The 23674-nt window shown below is 34.8% G+C and overlaps 1 protein-coding gene across 1 annotated transcript in view; it reads left to right on the top strand.

Moving 5' to 3' along the window:
• Positions 1–23674, top strand: part of COL25A1 (collagen type XXV alpha 1 chain) — a gene marked incomplete at its 5' end in the record, with an annotated part of 298043 nt that overhangs the window by 250729 nt on the left and 23640 nt on the right. Inside the window, 13 exons of the mRNA XM_081960325.1 lie at positions 4275–4337; positions 5016–5084; positions 6959–7003; positions 9172–9216; positions 10780–10857; positions 12646–12669; positions 15816–15860; positions 16527–16571; positions 16844–16924; positions 19704–19766; positions 20559–20609; positions 21171–21197; positions 22881–22961. Of these exons, the coding sequence (XP_081816451.1) occupies positions 4275–4337; positions 5016–5084; positions 6959–7003; positions 9172–9216; positions 10780–10857; positions 12646–12669; positions 15816–15860; positions 16527–16571; positions 16844–16924; positions 19704–19766; positions 20559–20609; positions 21171–21197; positions 22881–22961 (717 nt within the window). The remainder of the gene's footprint in view (positions 1–4274; positions 4338–5015; positions 5085–6958; positions 7004–9171; positions 9217–10779; positions 10858–12645; positions 12670–15815; positions 15861–16526; positions 16572–16843; positions 16925–19703; positions 19767–20558; positions 20610–21170; positions 21198–22880; positions 22962–23674) is intronic.

The following is a 23674-nucleotide window of genomic DNA, read 5'->3' as shown; positions in this document are numbered from 1 at the left end:
TCTCTCTACTGGATTACAGTGTGTGCTTTGTGCTGTTCTGTTAGTCATGTTTATGTGGTGCCATCCTATTGGCTGATGGTGTGGCAATTTCTAGCCATCAACGCACCAGCCTTGTACTGCCAAGCCCTCAGCTCCTAAGAATCTGATAAGCTGATAGTAAATCAGCATTCCTGTTAATTTATAAAGGGGTTATTTCCCAGACTTTAATCATTTCCCCGGCTATCTTTGTACCTGCATGGCCAATTATCTTAGCAGCTTTGAATTTAATGAGTGTCCTTGTGAATTGCAATGTGAGGCTACCAATGAGTTTGGGTCTCCTTGTCTGACCGCTCGCTTGTGCTCTTGCAATCTGGTGGTTAGCTTCCTCCCTGTTTGACCTACGTAGTTATAGGAACAATCCATGCAGGGGATCCGGTACATTGCAAGTATCTCCCATCTCCAAATTATCTTTACAATGCATAGTTTGTCCTCATATGGTAGACTCTGGGCAGTGTGCGATGCCTACTTGCAGATCTCGAAAGCTGCATTCTACTGCTTCCAGAATATTTTTGAAGTATGGCAGGGTGTACCATATAGTTGGTCTTTTACCTTCTTTTTTCTCCTTTGCTTTTGGCAAGGCATCTTGTAATAAATGCTTGTGAGTGTTCATGTACCTTTTATCCAGTTGTTTAGCTTTTTGAGAACCACACTGAGTTCTTAGTCTTCCATATAGTGTTCTGGTGCAGCTCTTTTTCTATAACAGTGAATGGTTAACTGTAAACCATTCAGAGGACCTGTTCTTTGGGGTCATTTCTAGATTAACAGAGATAATCATATTACTCTAGTCCAAGGGTGTCAATATTGATTTCATTGAGGGCCACATCAGGGTTATATTTGACCTCAGGGGGCCGGGGGGGAGGGGGGCCCATGGTGGGCATGGCTAGCTCGACATCACTCATGTTGGGATCACCTGTGGTGGCCCGGGCGGGTCTAGAGGGACCTACTTTTGCTAGTAATTTGTTTTGCTAGCACTCTGCCAGTGAAAACGGAGCTCAGGCTGGGGGATGTGGCCCTCCTTGACTCCATTTTCAGCTGTGACGACCTCCTGCAGCCCTCCTCTAGTGTGCAGCTCTCCCAAGCTCCATTTTTGCTGGCAGAGGCACTGTGGGCCCGTCCTTCTCTGTTTCCAGTGTGGCCCCACGGGCCAGATCTAAGCACCCCGCAGGTCAGATCTGGCCCCTGGACCTTGAGTTTGACACCCCTGCTCTGGTCCATTTGATAAGAAGTTAAGGATTTTAAAACTATCATAGTAACCCGAAGAAGGATATTGATAGCTTGAATTGTACTTTTTGGTTAAAAAAGAGAGCAACAGTTTCAATAGACTAAGGAATGAGGAGAGATGTTTGTTTATAGGTTTATTTATAAGTTTGTATTTATAGGCTTACATAAACATAAATAGTATTTTATGGAAAGTTGGCATCAATGAGTATGGACCGCAGCAGAAGTTGAGATATGGAGAATGAATGAAAGTGGAACATGGGTGTGAGTTTTGATGTGCTGGTATTTTGAGTGTGCATATTATGTTTCTAAGGTATTGACTGGCTCATGGTACTCTGAAATGGAAGATATTTTCAAAGGCTCATAGTACAAAGTAGTTTTGATCACACAATCCATTTTTATTTCTGATCCTTGAAATCATGATTAAACAGATTAGAGAACAAAGTAACCACTGAGTTGACTTTATGGTAGATTAAGTCTGTGAGTACTCAAGAAGTTTGAACCTATCAAATAAATTGCTGAAGGCTTCATTATTCCTTCCATAAAAATGATTGTTGTTTCCATTAATGATTAAAAAACATTACATGGATACATTTGAAATCCTTTCACAGTTTCATATGTAATTTGCAGTGTATACCATAATTTCTTCCCCCCCCCTTTTTTTTTTTTGCAGTTTTATCTTTTTCAGGGATATGCCTCTATACCATGTCTTAATGCAGTTTTTTTTATTTCTAGCTGTTGAAAAGCTTCCATTATAGTCATGCAGAGGAAATCCTTTTCATACTCATTTTATTTATGCAATGCTGTGAACAGCAAGAGGACAGGTTTAATTTGTCATTATGTAGTTTAATATAAATGATGAAATCTCTTTTCTTAATAATGTCAATGATTACATACAGTATATTACCAAACATTTATTTTAATTGAAAGGGAAATCTTCTTAAAACATAAGTGGCAATGATTGTTTATTTTAACTTATCAGATATACTATAGGCAAATGAAATTTCTAATTGCCTGGTATTTACATTAAAAAAATAAAATAAAACTAGGGCACTAATTAATTCAACAGTTTTGATGAGAACGTGCACCAGACAGTACTAATATCTGAAGAAGACAATCAGGATAAGCAGAAAAGGTCTTAGGGATGCAAGAAAATCTAAAAGCTACAAAAAGTGGATTGGGGTTATGACGTAGTAAAAATAAGATAAAAGACAAACCTCCTGGGGGGACAAAATGGTAAGTGAGTAACAGGGATGGGACTCCTAAACTTCTACTTTGGTTTAGTCTTCTCTCTAAGTGGGGATTCTTGAATGAACTTAATCAAAACAATTGAGAAAAACGAGGGAAGGGCAATTTGAATTAAGAAAAAAAAATTACAAGGACTACTTGGCTGCTCTGAAGCTTTGAATGATGTACTAGTAAGAAACTCAGTTGGACCAGGAAGCTTTGGGGACAGTCATGTATGGTCTGTGTAGCAATATACAACAACTAACCATTGTTTGCTTCAGACAAGCAAGTTCATGAATAAAGTGTGTGCGGGAGAGCAGATAATAAACAAACATTTCTAATAGGCAGAAATATTGTTACATGAAACAACCAGGTGGTTGTACTTGGAAGAGAAAGTTTTGGAGAAGAATAAATGATGGATTAGGAACCACAATGGATTCTACGCAACTTGAACTACTGAAAGCATCTGGCTGGAGTACAGACAAGATCAATGAAACAGTAAACTTATGAGAGAATATCTGCTCAGCCCAGAGGGGCTTGGGGAAAGCTTTAGAAAGATAGCCACTCCCGACAACCTGAGAGAGAATGGAAACCGTTATAATTAACATTGATGATCACTTTCAAGTGGAAAGAGGGTGGTAGAAAAAGGTACACATCTAAATGTCCACAAACCTAGCTATATGGGCACAAGTAATCATATATTACTGCCATATTTCTATTCCTTCACACCTGTGAAGTCCTATATAGTAAATTCCCATATACATTAGAAATCCTTGTCCAAATATGTTGTTGTTATGTGATTGTTGTACCTGTCCATAGTCTTATCAATGGAATACTATCAAATACTGTAAACTGAAAGTGTGTTTTTAATATTTTGTAATTTGTGAATAATGTCTAAGGAGAATTATATTTCTTTTTCAATAGTATTGATTTAATCAGGTTTTTTCCTACCATAAACTAACTTAATATTATGTATGTAAGTATGTATGTATATATGTATGCATCAGTGGTGGGTTGCAGATGGTACGCTCATACCGGGAGCACCGGGTACCGTTCCGGTATGGTGCTTCAGAGGACTCGCCCGCCTGCCTGAGCTCCTTACCTGTATTTCAGCTCTTTGGCGCTTCTGCGCACGAGCATGGAGTGTACGGTGCCTGCGCAATGCTCCACTGAGCAGCTGGAGTGTCGCGGAGGCATCAGGGAGGTAAGGACATATGTGTGCACTGCGCACATGTGTGTGTGCTGCACATGTGTCCACGTGTGCTATGTGCATGCATGTGGGGGGTGCTGGGCCCCGTTGCACCATACCAGGTATGTATGTATGTATGTATGTATGTATGTATGTATGTATGTATGTATGTATCAGAGGTGAGTTGCTGCTGGTTTGGCCCAATTCGGCTGAACCGGTAGTGGCGGTGGTGGGAGGCTCCGCCCACCCGCCCAGATGCTTCTGTGCACCGGTTAACAACCCACCACTGGAATGTATGGATGTATGGATGTATGGATGTATGGATGTATGGATGTATGTATATATGTATATCAGGTTTTCATTTCATAAAGTCTTGTGCTATAAAAGCTTCTGGTTCACTTGCTTTTCTTAACTTAGGTGGGGGTTTCCTCGAAGAATTCCTTACTGATGGAAATCAAATGTGATTAATTGTAGCTGTCCCTAGCTATTAGGTTACAGCTAGAAACGTGACTAGGGAAAACGTATTTGCAAGAAAATCCATGTTTTCTATAATTATTCACAGTTAAATTAACAAAGTTTTAATATGCTCATTTATTAAAAGGGTGAACCCGGTTTCCTAGGTCCACAGGGAGAACCTGGATTGCCAGGATTGCCAGGGACAAAGGTATGATTTACATTTTTTCCTTATTGCACACAATTTGCTCTACATCAGATCAGTTGGAGCCTAATCGTTAGAATAGACATTTCCCTCCACAGCCATTAAAGTCTTACTAAATGGAAAGTTTATCAGACTGAGATCACAACTCAACCCATTACAAAATGTGTAATTTGCGTAAAATAAATTAATTTAATTAAACTGCTATCAACTCTATAGGAAATGATGCAATGGTGATTATTTTATATACGTTCTTAATTGTACAGCTGAGACTTCATCTCATTCTTCTTTTTATTAAGAGGGTCAGCGTTGCCTAAAGCTGCTTTTATTCTGTGGAAACAATTTGAGCCATCAACACCTAATAAATGGACAATTAGTTATGGGGAAAAGTGTCTGTTTTGCCTCTTTTTCCCACCTGTAATTATTCCTATTTTATCCATAAGTGGTCAGGGATTATTTACTTCTGAAAAATCAAGAGGAAAAAAAGCATATACAATGGTACTATACTCTATTGACACTCCCCTCTCCTTAACAGGTTTGGTACTAATGTATGTGTGGATCAATTGCCAATTTATCATACTCTTTGATATTCCTTCTCTTTGATGTTTCAATAGCAACTCTCATCAATACCAAAAGTTCCTGATGCTCTATGATGTTTCTGTGTGTATCTGCTATGATTTTTAACAGGGTGAAAGAGGAGAAATCGGACCTCCTGGGAAAGGTGAACGAGGTGAGCCTGGAGTTCCAGGGCCAAAGGTCAGTTTGGTTTCACTTTGAAATATTTAATGTGTCTTTGAGAACTCAGTGGTTAGAATTTTCTTTAAAGGCATCCTTTGTTCCGGGATGTTAAACAGAACCAGAAAAATCGATTTCATTGTGATTGAACATGTATTCCAAGTGATTTAGATGCGTGCCATTTACTTTTACTGCATAGTCCAATCAAAGTTAATTAAACAAACAGAGAAGTTTCATATTAATATTCAAAAACTGCCACTATGTGAATATTACTTATATAGTCCTAGTCAGTGGCGATTAAAGTGCTTTGGGTATAACAAAAACAATAAAAGTATAACAAAATTCTGATTTCTGACTATATGGGTGGAGAGGCAACTTTAAACAGATTTCATTATTTAAAGTAGAAATTTCAAAATTCTATATGGTTAGTAATTGTGTCTAAGACAGACAAAGAAGGAAGGAAGGTCCTTCAAAATCAGACTTTGCAGTGCAACTCAATTGATTTTCTATAATTTTATTAGCAAATTAAAAACCTGTGCTTAATAATATCCTGCTTATATGATATGGTCATACATATAGATAAGACCTAAGAGTTGATAATAAAATGGGTGGCTATATACATATTTTAAATAAATAAAAATAAATAAATAAATAAGATGTTTTGGCATTATATTAAGAACAAAACTGTAGTGAATTTTTTTTTGTTAATTGTGCTAGTAGCTTCTATTGCTGCATGGATACTTCCATGCAATCTTCTTGACAACAATATGGAAGTGGTCTGTAATTACTTTCTTCCAGGATGATTTCCAATTCCCAATTCATCTGATAGACTTGGAATTAATGGCGATCTCCTATCTAACTACTAAACAAATCCAACCCTGTCTAGGTGTTTTGTTGCTGTTATAATTGTTGTTGTTAAGATTAGCCAAAGTAAATCTTTGGGGATGTAATAGGTACAGGGCTTTCTGAAGGATTTCCCCCTTTCATCAGAATGGCACGAGTTCCTCTCGTTTTGTACATGAATATGATGTCACAACCTGTGAACGCAAGGAACAGAGCTTGCATTGTATCAACACAATGCTGTTTTCAGCATTTGTTCCCTTTGACCCCATCAAGCCAAATGCTTTTGACTAGGTATCAAATTCTGTGGGTTTCAATGAATTATCCCCAGTGTTTTACCAAGAAAATCAGATTGAAGGATTATTTAAATTTTAAAGGGAATATGAACAGAAAATGGAGACTTAACAAATACGATTTCATACAGCACAGCTAAACATTTTACAAATACTTCACAGTGTCTTTTTATTTGATTTCTACAATTTGTGACATTTGTTTCTATAATTGTGGATAACTGTGTATATAAGTTTCTTGATTCGAGTACATTCAGTAATTCTATTGATATTTTTATTAAATCTTTTGCATGATCTGGAAGAAGGCCACTCTTGTTTAAGAACATAATTTAGTGATAAGAAAGAGCACTAAATTATTGGTTTGGAAATTGCCAGAGGTGAATTCTCATTTATAAGGCACTGTAGGAAGGAAAATGATTGAATCAAACAAATATTTTCAGGTTACAAGTTGAATATCTGACACTTTCACTTAGAAGTCATAGGATGTTTTTCAGGGAGTTGAGGAAATAATATTCTCTGGAACATGCACAAAGGACATTTAGATTTTCTTCTACTAATCCTCTTGTGTTAAATCATCATAACATGCATGATTACTTAACTCTTATATATACATTTGTCTCTGTAGTGTAACTTTATAATAGCAACTGTTTTAATATGCATAGTTTCTACTACATATTTACTTCGTGTAGACAAAACTAATTCTTCATATTTCTCTTTTTTACTTTTTCTGTCTCGACTCCATTTTGTATGTGTTCCCACATGCAGGGGAGGTCAGGTGAATCTGGAACTAGAGGCCCTAAAGGGTCAAAGGTCAGTTATTAGCAACATCTGGTTTTATTGGTTAACTACACTAAACCAACACAGTTATTTGTTTACTGCCATTTTTACATGTGTGAATTCTATATGTGGATGGGGTAGTAGGTATGGTAAGCACACGTCATTATCTGTTTCTTTTAGTAGAATGTTCAAAGACTATCAATTTAAAAAGTAGTAAAATTGTTTTCAGTAACTGAAAAGATGAGATGTATATAGTCCTTAGCTTTTCCTAGTAAAAGTTTTCATTCCCAGGCTAATCCCTCCCTTTCTGTTCTTTGCTATATAAGGTCCTCTTTTTTCCCCCAATTTGTTGATTAGTACCACATTTTAGTGTAGTATTTAGGTTCACACTAAAATTAAATAAGACATTACATACTATTTGACATTAGACATTAAGGCTAGCAGTTAGAAGTCTTCTAGTCCAAGCCCCTGCCTAGGCAGGAAGCCCTATACCATTTCAGACAAATGACTATCCAACATCTTCTTAAAGACTTCCAGTGTTGGGGCATTCACAACTTCTGGAGGCAAGCTGTTCCACTGATTAATTGTTCTAACTGTCAGGAAGTTTCTCCTCAGTTCTAAGTTGCTTCTCTCCTTGATTAGTTTCCACCCATTGCTTCTTGTTCTACCCTCAATGACTTTTAAATGACTTGGATGTGAGGTTAGAAAATGCAATTAACAAATAGCATATGAAACAAAGATAGTTGTTTCTATCTTTGAAACATCTTAGAGGGTACCATCATGGTTGAGAAGAATCTGCTGGAAAAATCAGCAACATGAATCCTAGTAGGGACAAATGTAGGTTCTGCACTTGGATAGGAATAATCAAAGGCATGAGTGCATGACAAGATGGACCATGATAGAGACAGTACTTGCCAAAAAGATCGAGGTGCCTACAGCATCAAAAATGAACAGGAACCAACAGTGTGCAATGGCAGCAGAAGAGAAAACAAATTCAACTGTAGGTGCATCAAGAAAGAATTGTATTTAAGATCCAGAAAATGGTGTATTCTACTCCTCTCAATTCTGCATTGGTCAAGCCATATTCACAATATTGCAAACTGTTCTGAGTATCATAGTTTAGGAAAGACACTGATAAATTGAAATATGTTCAGAGTACACCAATCCAAATCATAAGAAATCTGGAAGGAAAAGCCGATGAAAATGTTTGAAGTTGTTTGGAAAAGAGAAAATTGTACGAATATATGATTGATATATTACTGTGTAAAATACTGTAATGTAGAAACAGAGCAGAATTGTTCAGATTTTCCAAAAGATAAGAACATTTTTATTTATTGGTCAAATTTTGAAACTTCCCATCTCTCTCACAAAGGAGCTCTCTGTGGTGTACAAATAAAATGTTTTTAATAGAACATTAGGGGGAAAATTAGTAATTAGTATACATCATTGGAAAAGTCTAAATGGAGAAATGGTATACTCACAGATGTTAAAACAAAGGCTTTTTGGTTATCAGTCAAGGATACGATTGTAAACCTCCTCCTTCCATATAGAATACTTCAGAGAAGCAAAAATTGAAAATGCAGAAAGAAATAGATCTAAGGATATTGTGTTCTGTCCTGAGAATCAATATTCACTGGGGAGTTGGCTGGCAAGCACAGGGAAAAGTAGGTGATTGTGTTCATTGGGACACACTAGAAATCATTTTATTCCCCAGCTACAGGTAAGGAAATCATTTTCCCCACCTTTGAAATGGGAAACAAATTTCAAATACATAAAGATAACTTCAGCCAAATTATGTTAGTATTTTAAACAAATAATAATAGAACAAATTAATTAATTAATTGTAATAGCAAAAATATTTCAGTATTTTGCATTTGCACAGACACTCCTATCTGCAAAGGCACTGACTTCAATAGACATAAAAGATGAAGAATTAAATTACCCCTGCTATAGGATATAGACTAGAGTACTGTAAAATAAAAAGTTACTAAATCATTACCATACTTTGTATTCTTTATTGATTAAGCTGTTGCAGGGACATATTCCCAGCCTTTTCTCAGTGCTTTCATCTTAGAAAGAATGAAGATAATTGTGGCACCCACTTCAAAATTCTGTGGAGGAATTGGAAGGTTTTGGTGACTTCAGTTTTCTACTGTAAGAACAAACTTAAAATATTGATGCTTATTCTTTTTTCCCCCTAGGGTGATCCAGGAAATAACGGTGATTTGGGAGCAATGGGACCAAGGGTAAGTGAGTTAAGATATGTTCCTTAATTGACAGTATACAAAATGGCTGCCTTGAGGCAAAGGGATACAATTATTATTTTAAGGTTTGATTATATAATCTATATCAGTGTTTCTCAATGTTAGCAATGTGTGCATTTCAGCTCCCAGAATTCCTCAGCCTTTATACTTTTCTTTATACAATGCTGGCTGGGGAATTCTGGGAGTTAAAGTCTGCCAACATGGAGAAACACGAGAAATGATCTAAAATTATAATATCCACTTCAACAATGTATTGAAAAAAGTGAGTACCTATAAAATGCCTTCTAACAGCACTGAGGTATTAATGTTCATCCTTGAATAGGCAATTCTTTTTCACACAATATATAATCAATCATTCATTAACATATAGCACATAGATATACCAATATAGCATTCATTCATTAACATATGGCACATAAATATATGTGCTATATATATATACTGATTCTCACAAATTGTTGTCTACTATTATTAATAATTTATTAAATGAATGTTGTCTGACTCTAAATGATTTAGTGTATGTTTTCAAACACAGCACCTACTACAATTTACACATCTACAACCTTGTGCATTAAATAACTGATATATGAAACTAAGTCACATAAGCATACTCACAACCATAAATGGATTGAAGATTTTTCTCTCTCTCAAAAAACAAGAAAAAAAAAGAAATGCTGAATAGATATAACTGAAGTTGCATTATAGAGTTTGAAAAAGTAATATTGATATAATTGGGTTTAGGAAGTGCTAATAATCCAATAAATATCAATCATCTGCGCTTTGCTAATGCCATTACACTGTATCTGTGAGAGTACACAGCAGTTGAGACTATCCACTTTGTTACTGGTGATCCTCTTTTTCTCTCCTTTCCCAGCATTATCTCAAGAAAGCTAGGTAATTGCATAATGCATTCAAAGTATACAATACAAATTACAAAGAAACTGGTTGTAAATATAGATCAGACTAAGCCAGAGGTGGGTTTCTGCTGATTCGGCCCAGAACGGGCGAACTGGTAGTGGCAGCGGTGGGAGGCTCTGCCCACCTGCCCGAACGCTTCTGCGCATGGGCAGAAACCTCTACGCATGTGCACAAGTGTGCACGCCCGCACGAAAGAACCAGTAGTAAAATAAATTGAAACCCATCACTGGACTAAGCCAATGACAACAGATACAGCAACCATATTTAGAGACATTGAAGTAGTTCAATGTCAATAACTTCTACTGTTTTGGATAGACTACCAACAAAAATGAAATCAGTTGTCAAATGTTTGAACACATTGTGCAAAGACCCAATCTCTGCTGGGTGAAAGAAAATTTTCTCCAATCTCTGTGAGCCTTTCCTTAACTCTAAATTAGGAAATAGGTAGAATTAAGAATATATTAATGTTCACATATACTAGTGGAACAACGTGTAATGTAAGTAGTTATACTTGCAAAACAAGCCTAGGAAAATGAAATTGTTTTTATTGCGTTCATTAACACAATTTGTAATGTGGGCTTGTGACAAATGCAACATGTTTGTACATTTCCAGTGCTTTTTTTATAGGGTCCACCTGGAGAAAAAGGTGACCAAGGTGCTACAGAAATCATTGACTTCAATGGAAATATCCATGAAGCATTACAGGTTTGTGATCAATAATATAGCTATATAGCTAGCTATCAACTAGACTGGGAAGTTGAAAAAGAAATAAAATAGCTCACAAAAATATATATTTCAAATGAAGTTATTTTAATATAGGATAAATGGCTACGTGGGACAATTAGTTGTAAAGAATTTTATTCTAGCTGCTTATTGTTACCTTTACCCATAGTTAGGTAAGGGACAGGAAAGTCTTGTGTAAATTACATATCTTGTAAATCTTTTCTGAAAATATATTGCCGTTAATTTATGCCCAAAGTTGTCTTCTTTTTTAAAGTCAATTTGACGTAACTGAAATCACTTTAGCCACCTGGAATTTAGTTCATAACAGTGACTTGTTTGCTTATATGAAGACTTGAGAGTCAGCTAAGGTGTAATGTTTGTAGAAAAAAACAGATGCTAAATATGAGAAATGATTAGAATACTCCATATATATAAGTGTCCAGTCCAGTTACTAGTACCTCAGAATAATCAAAGATTCTTCATGAAATGAAGCTTTTTAATCTAGGTATCACTTAAGGGATTTTGGATATGAAATAACGATGATTCTTACAATTTAGTCATATATCTATCTATTCAGAAAACTGTCTTATTATGTAGATATATGTTTGCAAACTTAGTTGCTTTTGCCAATATAAGATTCAGCCTTATCCCTTTTCAAGGACTTTTTCAAAGAACTTTTCAAGCTATATAGAATTTAATTTTGATGCCTGTGGTGGTTGCTTAGCACAGTAAACAAAAGACTCACTATAGAGATCAATCACTAACTTTCCTTTCTGAAGATGAAGGTTATAAGTTATAGCAAGATTTTGTTGCATGAAAGCTACATTCCATAATCTTTACGGAATAGAAAACTTTCATCATTGAAAAGCGGTAACCGTTTAATGTCTACATACAAAATATGAGATAAATGTATAAACAGCAATCAAAATACTGAAGGAATAAACATTTAAAAACCATGTCCTTACTGGATTCTCCAATAACTTTCAAAATAGTGAAAAAGTAAACATTTCAAAAATAAATCCTTTTATTGGTGATAAAATATATAACTATAGATAGGATTTTCATCCAAAATATAGGAATTAATGTAATCAATCTATATAAGGGAAATAATGTTTTATTCGTGTTAACTGTTTAGACAAAGTTATAAATGATTAAATCTAAGCATTTAATCTACTTTAAATTTAAAGTAAATTTAAAGTTAGCTTTTGCTAAATGCTAAAATCAGTTTGTGACACAAGTTATTTTATTTGGAAAATATATGTTGTAGTCAAATATAAATAAATATTTCTTTTTAGTTACATTTTGTTCATAATTCTTGTATTTATTTGTATTTTATTTGATCTTGCTCTATTCAGATCATTATTATTTTATATATTTCAGCACTGTACAGTTTATTCATATTAATTAATTTCATCCCGTTTAAGTCACGCATAGTTAAATATAGATAATTATAGTCGCCTAATGATTTATAATTCCACTGGTGCATGTACTTGATCTTAAAATCATTATAATGCAATAGGAAATTGACAGTACTGTTTCTTTTTGAAAGCAAAGGAAGTAATTCATAGTAAATACTTCAATAAATACATGGATTGTTACGTGTAGATACTTAGATGTAAAGATATAAGTGTGGTACTTTTGGGCAGCTAGTCAAATGCTTCTTTCAAACTTTCCCCAATTCTGTGAAATCTGTTCTTAAATAAGCAAAGTATTTGGTTTCAAACTGAACATCTGGTAACATTATTTTCTGCTAATATATTTTGCCAACAGAGGATTACCACCTTAACTGTCACGGTAATTCCTATTGCATGACGGTGTTTTGTAGCTGTTTTCTTGTGTGATGTTGCATGTTTACACTTATTCTGATTTACAAATGTCTCTGTCCATCAGATGTTAACTGTGCATTAACACCACTTCTATTTTCTACATCAGGTATATCAGTGGATGCATTGTGGAAAGCTAGGACTCTAGTTTTAGTACTTATAGTAATTAATAACAGCAGTATGCCATTTCAGCAAAAAAAAAAAAGTATAGATTTAAGTTTTCATTAGCAATATAAGATCTGTTTAACCATGTTGATTCAAACTAGGCATTAGTGCAATTTTCAGTGGAAATTTTAAAGCGCAATAGCTTAAAGGGGGGCTGATTTTTCCTATAACTTACTTTTCTAAATTAATTTTTTTTAAAAATCATATTGGTTGTGTTAGAAGATACAGCACATGATTGCTTCAAAATTGTATTTATTTCATTCAGTATAATTGATATGAATTTAATTGCCATTAATAATCATTTTTTTGAACAGAGTTGCTTGAAATTTCAATGAAATCACTGTCCATTAAAAATATTCCTTTTCTATTCAGAATCAATAATGACTAAAATGGAATATTTGTATTATATAAAAATGTGTAAAATAACATTAACAGAAATTGCAAGAAACTAATTGAAAACATCATTGAGCCTCAATTTTTGTACTTTCCTATTGGCTTTTTTCACCTCTACTTTTATTGCCTTACAGATAAAACAAATTAACAATGAAGTCAGCCAAATATAGATAAACAATTACATTTCCAGGAAATATAGAGCCAGTTTAGTATACTGACTAAGGTGCTGAACTAGAAAACTGGGAAATCATGAATTTTAGTTATCCTTAGGTATGAAAGTCATTTGAGTGACTTCTGGATCCTCTCAGCTCAATTCCCCTCAAAGAATTGTAATGAAATAGAAAGTGGGAGTATTATCTACAACACCTAGAGTTGTACAAAATAAATGCAGATTATTGTTATTATGATGATAATGATAATATTTAAGTGGGTTTTTGGCTTTTATAATCCATGTAAGTTAATTAAGTATTAGTAGTATTTCAATGAAACTTTTGCTTTATTTTATTTGTTATAAACCACTTTTTTATATATAAATAGGTTTTTCTTTATTATTTCATTGCTGTATGACACTCAGCATGAAATGCCTATATGCCAAATTAATATTGGAAGAAAAAAAGAAAGCTAAATGACAGCTTCTATTATTGATTTACTGTTATGTCCTGGCAGCCAGCAACAGCCAAGCTGTGCCTGATTGGCTAGGATGCGGCTTGGCTGAGCGCGGGCTGACAGGAGCTTCTGATTGGTTGTCCTGCCTGACAGCTCCGTATAAATAGCTGTCAGGCAGGAAAGTGCTGAATTCTTTTGCTGTATATAGTTGATGCCTTGTTGTTAATAAAGTTGGCTGTTAGTTGCCTCAGACCGCGTCCTGCCTCATGCTTCGGCCAATCTTTTACATTTACAGAATATTTACATTGAACTACGTGGCATAATGTCTCAAGAGCAATTCTTATTCTTTTGGTCTTTTCTGCTTATCGCATACCAGAGTAGAGAATATCTCTGACTAAAATCATGTAGAGCACAGACTGGCAGCATCATAGTATCTGCATACCCCAACTTGGCCCCAAATATCTTAATCATTGCAATCAGACCTCCATAAAAAAACAAGCTAGATCTTGTCCTTTCCTTCCTATTTTGGGGAGTTTAGCTCCCTGGCGATGCCACTCATTCCAGATCTTGGCAGGAAATTGAGGTGTGTGACTTTAAAAATAAAAATAAATAAACGTTAAGGATGGCCCTTTTGAATAGATGCTATTAAAACTCTGTAAAGACTGGGCTATTTATGTTGTAGTTATTATACCCTGGATTTTGGAAAGTAGTTATGATCCTAACACTAACAGCCAACTACACCATATTTTATTCTGCTAAAAGACTTAACTTTTTCTAATGGAACTCCATACGGATTTGTTTATCCAAGACTTATTTACAAGATTTACAGTTACACAAGTTTACTAATTAGAAGAGAGAGGAGGACAATAGTCTTGTAATTTTGCTCTCTCAGTACTTTCTGGATAATTTTCTGGTACTAGGGAGTCAGTCATCTTTGAAATGAGATTATAGTCTTCTCAACTGGGATTCCATGAGTCCCTAAAATCTACAAAAGGTCTGCAAGAGATCATGATTGAAAAAAGATATTTTTTTAACATTGCATGCCTTGTAATTCTAGTGCTCTTAGTGATTGGAATTTTTATGTGCCAGGATTCAGCTGCTGGCCTGTTGCTTTGCTAGTGTTGTACATGTTGTAAAGCATTGTATAGGTGTCATATTTTTTGTGGATTTTTATGCAGGGGCAATCTGAAGCTTGAATATTATTTCAAGGATTCCTCCAGGGCAAAAGGTTGAGAAAGGCTGTTTTAATCTGAGTCAGGCATGATTTGTCATACATATCCTAACCCTCATTAATGTTTTTTTTTGTCCTTTGATCATGTCAGCTGCTTATTTAATCCATAGAATTGATAAATTCCTAATAATTCTTAGATATTGTAATATAGACTGTATCAGACTTAACCCCATCCTTGTCTTGATGTCCTTGGCAAGGTTGTAAATGAAAATTAATGTACATTTTTAAAAATCTAGCTAAGAGTCAGATTTTCCTATTCTATAATCCTATAATCCAAAAAGCAAAAATCCAAAAAAACAATGTACAAACAAAATCCTGGAAGCCTTGAAAATCAATTCTAATTAATTTTTCCTGTACGCATTATGTTAATGGCTAGTCTTTAGTTGGGAATAGATAGCCTTTTAAATATCTAGGGATTATGTAAATTGGCTATTATTCTACAATTAGATTGCTTATCTGTCTTTGTCTGCCAAAAACTGTTTAGTTTATTAGAATCAGATTTCATCATTGCTGTTTAATACTGATATTTAACACATTTTATCTGTTTATCTGTATACGTTCATCGTTTGTCATTGATGTTGTTAGTCCTTGACTGTTTTTAATGCAGTTTTCTTGTTGTGATGCATATTTTGCATCACATATTAGAATGTTTCAGAAAAAAAAAGTTTGATGAATATATGGGTAGTATATACTGCAATAAAGTGAATTAATTTTATATTTAGGGTCCTCCAGGCCCACCTGGACCCCAAGGATTGCAAGGATCAAAGGTGAGCATATCAATTGTATTTGTGTGATTATCAGTACATTATGTATTTGGTATAATTAATAATGACATGTGAAGTCTGTACCACTGTGTGCTTTGAAGATCTTACAAGACACTAGGATGATTTAAAAAAAAATTAGTTCAACAATAACAAATTATTGCATACCTGCTAAGTTTGTTCAACAAATTTGAATGATCATTTAATTTTCTTATGCTATTCTTGAAGTGCTTTAAAATAATTTAAATACCAAGCATTTGTAAAGCAAGATTATCTAGTCAATTATTCACAGGAATATTATTTATGAAAGAATTTCATGGTTTTCCAAAGATTATAGACCTGTCCATTTCTTCTTGGTCTTTTGTGAAGCATTAGATAGAGAAACTTTGTTGAACCACATCAAGATCCACTAATAGGTTGCTGTTGTTGTTATTACTTGTTTCAAAAAAGCATATTTTGGAAGTGAATCAGAATTTCTAGTTCAAACAAAGCGACAAACACTGGTTAGTTCAAAAATTGAAGTAGGTGCCTTTGATTTCTTCCTTGTAGAAAGAAGCAGGAAGGAGAAAGCACACTGATCAAGCAGACTTATTTATTTAGTATTAAATTGCATTATATTCCAGATAATAATACCACCGTGGAATTAAGTTGGAGTTGGATTTTATTTTGCAGGGTGAACCTGGATCACCAGGATTACCTGGTGCCGATGGGGAGCAGGTACTTGAACATCATTATGATATTACTATTGATAAAGGAATATGATATGATAATGGTTCAGTAAAAACTGAATATAAAGGAAGAGAGGGAGGGAAGAAGAGAGAAGGAAGAAAATATTTTGCTGCAGAATATTTTTCATTATCCTTGAAGAATAAAAGATACTTCCAGTTATTAATGTAATTACATTTTCTACTACTGAAGTTAATACAGTTCAAATTGATTTACATTGTTAGTATAATGCACAGTTCATTGTCATAAATATGCCATTTCAGGGATTCAAAGGTTCAAAAGGTGATCTGGGTGACCCTGGAATATCAGGAGAAAAAGGAGGTATTGGGCTTCCAGGTTTGCCAGTAAGTATTTGATAGCATCATTTCTCACTACTGCTACGGTGTCATTTTCTCAAAGACAATTATTCATATTGTTTTATTAAGGAACATGTTACTTGGTACTATGCAAAAAGATTTACATAAAGGAAGGACAACAATGGAAGACGGGGGATAAAAGAGTGGTAGTTTTAATTAATTTCAGATTAGTGAAATCAAAGAAATGACAGCTTTGAAGAAAGCTTTGAAAGAACAGAAGAAAAAGTATTTTTTGTGGAAGGAATACCAAGTGTATGGGTAGTGTAAATGCACTGAACATACGTGTGTTTGTTTATGCGTAAATTAAAATCAAAAAGGTATAGAAATAATAAATCATTATTGATTTATCTTACTTTGGCAACATTTAAATCAACTGCTTTGATGGTAAACCAATTAATTGTGTTTTAACTCCAAGATGTGACAAAGCTAAGTAGCAAAATTGCAAATAAATCTGTTAATTTTTCATCTCTACCCCAAACCACCCAAACGATGCCCTCGACGTGATGTCCCAATGCCTGGAGGCTGTGCGGATCTGGATGGGGAGGAACAGGCTCAAGGTCAATCCCTCCAAGACTGAGTGGCTGTGGTTTCCGTCATCCCGATTTGTGCAACTTGTTCCATCTTTGATAATAGGGGGAGAAATTTTAGCCCCCTCAGAGAGGGCCCACCATCTGGGAGTCCTCCTGGACACACGGCTTAGTTTAGAAGAACACCTGACGGCCATGACCAGAGGGGCCTTTTACCAGGTTCGCCTGGTACGTCAGTTATACCCCTTCCTGGATCGGGATGCACAGTCACTCATGCCCTCGTCCTTTCTCGCCTGGACTACTGCAACTCTCTCTACATGGGGCTGCCCTTGAAGAGCACCCGGAGGCTTCAGCTGGTCCAGAATGCGACCGCACGGGTTATCACGGGAGTACTTAAGTGCTCCCATGTTACACCCCTTTTAAGCGGCCTGCACTGGTTGCTGGTTGTTTTCCGGGTGCAATTCAAGGTACTAATTATGACCTTTAAAACACTCCATGGCTTAGGCCCAGGGTACCTACGAGACCACCTACTGCCACCAGTAGCCTCCCACTGTCCAGTGCGATCCCACAGAGTTGGCTTTCTCAGGGTGCCGTCGGCCAGACAGTGTCGGCTACCGACCCCCAGGGGGAGAGCCTTCTCTCTGGGAGCGACTTCCCTCTGGAATGAGCTGCCCCCCGGAGCTTTGCATAACCCCCAACCTCCAGTCCTACCAACGCGCCCTAAAAAGTTGGCTTTTCCAGCAAGCCACCCTGGCCTGTTAATTTTATCTAATTTTTAAAATGTTAGTGTTATATTAATTCGGTTTGTTTCTTGGATTGTTTCTAATTTTCTTTTAAGTTTTGTAATATGTGTTTTTTAATGCTGTATGCCGCCCTGAGTCCTTTGGGAGAAGGGCGGCATATAAATCCAATAAAACAAACAAAACAAACAAACAATAATTAAACTTAGTGGAAGGTGAACTGTTTATAAGATAAAGCAGTATATACTGTGTAACAGTATTTAAAGTGCACTCTCTTTCTCCCCCTCCCCTCCCTACCCCTCCCTTATCCTTCTTACTTATAATGTAATATTTATTGCCTGACCAGGTCTCCTGCATTACAGGAGATAGCATTCCTGTGAAAACATTTCCATATTATCAGACATCTTTAGACTCTTACTGTATATGTAAAATGAAAGCAGCTGTATATAGAATCCCACTGAGAAGATAAAGAACTGAAAACACTGCTGGTTTGTTGGGGCACTTATTCTTCTTCTCAAGTGCACTGCTCTCACAAGGGCGATGATACATTTCATAAATTTAAAGTTCATAAGTCAAGCACAGGAAATCAGCAATCAAGGTTCAATGGAACATTGATTTATTTCATGCTTACATTCTTTATAAGAATCTGAACTACTAATGGCAAAAACAAGTTGGCAGTAGATAAGAGTCAATAGAATTCAAGCTGGGATGGATTTATATCTCTTGTGGGTGTGAAGGGATTCAAAACTAATGACACACTTGACCCCTTCCTTGGTCAGCTTGGTCATCTCCTACAGTTCAGTGTTAAACTCAATTCAAACTCAAACAAAAAAAAATTTGAATAAGTCTATAATATTTTTCTTGTAATTAATCTTCTTTAACGTAATATGTGTGTTTCAAGTTTCCACAAGTTAGATTGCAATAATACAGCAGAATAGAATATAAGGATTGCATTCAAATAAGTCCACATTCAGTTCCTGCTATCTCCAAAGGGTATGGAGGGACCCAGTCTAAGATTCTGGACAAACATTATTGGTCACTATAGAATCATTTCCCCAACCTGATGCCTTCGTTGACAGAGATCCTACATTAAACGGCATTTTCTGAATATCAGAATTCCTTTGAACATCAAAATATAAGGGTCTGCCTAATCACAAATCTGACGATGTGCTAAATACACAGACATACTCAAAGTGGCATATTGAAGAAAGTTGTAACTAATTTCCAGCACATCAAATCTAAGCATCTAAAAAAAGTTTCTGATTACATCACTTAAATTGCACCCGACATCTTGAAATAACTGAAGCTGGTACCCAACACAGATTCAGCCAGCCAAATGATGCTTCAGTGGCTTTGGACTGAATTTACTTGTATGGAGCATGAAGCTATGTCTTATAATTAAATAGTAAGGTGCAACATGGTAAGTCATGTTTTATTGGAGTAAAGTTAATCAGCTGATAAGATGACAGTATGTATGATAATTCCATAACCTTTTTTTAGGGAGCCAATGGAATGAAAGGAGAAAAAGGAGATATTGGATTACTGGGTCCTCAAGGTCCCTCTGTGAGTCTTGCTATGTTCTTTCAGTGTTGCTGTAAATATAATCTTTTGGTTTTCTAATTACAGGTAGCCGTTGCTTAATGACTGCCCTGTTATTGACCATTGGAAGTTATGACCATGCTGAAAAAAGCCAATTTTTGCATTTATGATCATTGCAGAATTCCCCACTGTCATGTGATCTAGATTTGGCTGCTTCATAACCAGCAGGCACTTACAGCCATGGCATAAGTCTACAATCAATATGATTTGTTTATTATTGATTATTCACTTAAAACATTTAAATAGACACCTGTTTTTTAACCAGCACTGAGCAGCTCCCAATCAAAAATTAAAAACAACATAATACGGTATCATATTAAAAGTATGAAGCTAAACATATCAAAACATTAAAAACCACACAATTGCCATTTATGGGCTTCACAGCCAACTCACAGAAGCAATGGAGAAAGGTGAAGTAAAAATGAGAAATCATGGCTACATGAAGTCTTGCTTAATGACCATGAGAAATTCGCTTCATGATTGTGGTGCAAGGGACATAGGTTTTGCTTAATGGTTTTAATTTTAATTCGCTAACTGTCCTGTGCTTTAGGAAGGGTAATACAGAAGTGAAATAAAAAACAACCAGAACATGCTCTAACAAAGGGTAGCACCACTAGCACATCCAAGACTTTACAGATAATTGCATGGTCCCAGCAGATCAATGAACCCCTCTCTGTTAAAATGATACACTTATTTGCTAAATATATATATGTGTGTGTGTATGTGTGTATATAAATATACATATATTCTATGCAGATCGTAGGACCTCCAGGTTCTCCTGGTCCACATGGTCCACCAGGACCTATGGTAAGCATTTTTAGCCATTTATCTATTGCGTAATTCATGAATTAAAGCAATCCATCAGCATCACCACCATTTCCTGTCCTTGAAAATCTAGATGTCCACATAATGAATACTAATAAAAACCAATTGCAAGGGTTCCTAGTAGTAGAAGAGATTTGGGGGGAGGGGGGAGAAAAGTGGTATAAAATGCTTGTTAATGAATTGTAATATATATAAGATATATAAAAGGAGTAATTTTGCAAAGATGCTTTTGACTAAATAAATGCAAGCAGCAAGATCCTATTGATTCTGCTTCTGATAATTGTTTTTCACATATTTCCAACATCTTTAGAAAACATTTGGGAGCTGAAAATTAATAGAGGTTTTTAATTTGTTAGACTTGACTTGGCTTTTATTAAATCATTTAGAGAGTATTATTTAATGCAGTTTTGCTCCGCCATCCCTTCATAAGTTGTACACATGGACATATCCACATGCATACACACAGAGAGCCCACCCAATATAAATATATGGAAATAATATAGAAGTGTATCCTTTAAGCTGTTATTTTTTATTTATTTTTAGGGACCTCATGGACTCCCAGGGCCAAAGGTAAAGAATTTAATCCACTACTACAATCATTTTTCCAATTTGTTATGCTGTCATTCTCATTAATCATGTTGAGGCATGCACTTAACATTTTTGTCCTTGTCTCATTTTTCTGTGAATTTTTTAAAATATTCGTAAACCTTTAAGCAGCTGCTTAAAATAAAATGTCAAAACATATGTAAGGATTTATGGCAATTTCCTGTGTCTGTTCCACATCAATGTAACCTAAATTAGCTTTCTATAATGTTAATTATGGAGAGCCAGAATTAATATTTAGTTGTATGGTGATAGTTTCAAACTATGACATTTGGAGCTACTTTACAGAAAAGTTTAGGAAAACAGAGGACGAGTGTTTTTGTACTTAAGAATTTTTTTAAAAAATATATTTTATTCTTCACTATTGTCTTTCAGTCTTCTAATCAAACTCATTTCTTCTCTTAACTTAATATGTTCATTTGAATTATTTTTCCCATATCTTTGTATTTGAAAATCCATTGTTCCTAACAATACCAGTCAAAAATTCACCCTTGCAGTTCAAAATACTATTTAAAATATATGGGAATTAAATGTGCATGCAAACACATCGTTCAATATTTAGTCACTTCAAAAAGAATAATTAAAGCCCTAGTACACTTTAATGCTATTTGCATTTATTCCATATTTCAAAGTCTTTTTTGAGAATACAATTTTGTAATTACAATATTTTTTATTTAAAAAATTATACTTTATTTTAAAAAGAATTAAATATGCTATGGTTTATTCACATTGGTTCTAAGTTATCTTCTTTCTTCTTAATGAAATCAGGCGTAACTTTCTGGAAATCATAAAATTCTACGGTCAAAGGCTATAAATTAAACAAAAATAAATGTACACATGGTTTCTCTGTAGAAATGCATTGAAATTCTATTTAGCAGAGGTAGTGAATTATTTTTACATATCAATTCTTGTAAATTGGGAAAATTCACTGGTAATTATCCTGAGTTTTTTAAATTATAAATGTTGATTCCATTAGAAATATCTAGATTTTTTTTCCAGAGCAAATAGTTCCCTTATCAGAGAATTTCAGAAACTTCAAGTTTTAATAACTTTGGTTGTCAGTAAGCATTTAATTACTTTTGGGGTAACTGTTACATTGTGGTAATTAGAAAGGATAAGCCAATGTATCACAGTCTTCCTCTGTTTAACTGATAATAGCCATGCTTAAAGGTTTGGAATATATTTTCATGAAATAATGCATATTTTAGTTTGCTATCTGAAGAAATAGCCAGTTAAGGCAATGTAGAAAAAAAATATGTTGTAATTCTGATGGATCAAATCATTTTCTTCTGGCTTTATTAATTTTGTTGAAAGTCTGCAAGATTATGAACGGGAATACATTTTGCCATAAGCAAGATGACAGTACAACCATATCCAAATTATTCAGAAACATTCCAAGATGTACTGTATGATTCAAACATGCAAATTTATGTAGATAATTTCATGCCATCTACTTTAATAGGAGTCATGACTATTGCAGTACAAAAAAACGTTATGATCTAGCAGTGAGTGATCTATTTTGATAAACATAAGCACTTGTGTTAAAAAAAACTGGATTTATATTCATGTCCTTCACTGGCTTTCTTCTGTCCCAGCTTGAGTATCCCTGTCAGCATCTTCACAAAATAGCATTTATACTTTTATATTTAGGGTGAACCAGGGTTAAATGGTCTTAAAGGATTGAAGGGTGAACCAGGTCACAAGGGTGACAGAGGGCCCCTTGGTCTCCCAGTAAGTAAAATACTTCCATTTCAGTGCAAATTACAAGCTTCTCATTCAACTCTCAGCCCAAAACTCTGGTTTACTCAATAGCAAATATAAAGCTATCTCATGCTGAAGTGGTGTCTTATTTTAATCAAGCCTAATCTTGTATCATCCCATAGTATATGGTTTTGTTATTTGTTGCTTTTATATTGTTATTTGTCAGTTGGCAACATTTTAAAGTCTTCTGCCATTAATTATACCATTACATAAATGTTGTGTAATGTTTTGTTTAAATATTAACCACTGTCCACATGAAGATTGTCCATATGCTAACTGTAGATTTTTGTTTAAGCAGAGTGGCTGTAATTATAATATAGATATTTTATGAGGCAATTATGGTTAGTATCCTAATTAACAAGTTTATGTAACAAAGTTATTTTTCATTTGCTTGTAGAAGTGTATCTTCTATGATTTAACATTTTTTGGAACTGCTCTCCTTTGTATGGTGCTAATTCATAGGTAGTCCAGTCAAGTTGATAATAAAATCCTTATTTTGCTTTCTGGAAGTGTTAAGATTTTCTAAACACAAACAAAGTAAGTCATATCAGTGCAAAGTTCACTTCCTGAAATGAAAAACATACAAAAGTAAAATAACTGAGAAAATCTATTCCAAAGGGACATTTATCCAAAGTCAAGTCCTTTTAAAAACATTGTAGAAATTCAGTAAGAGCTTAACTCTG

This window comes from Natrix helvetica (genome assembly GCF_964273705.1).
Source record: "Natrix helvetica genome assembly, chromosome: 7".
In the NCBI taxonomy this organism is placed as follows: Eukaryota; Metazoa; Chordata; class Lepidosauria; order Squamata; family Natricidae; genus Natrix; species Natrix helvetica.
This window is presented reverse-complemented; position numbering and strand designations above follow the sequence as displayed.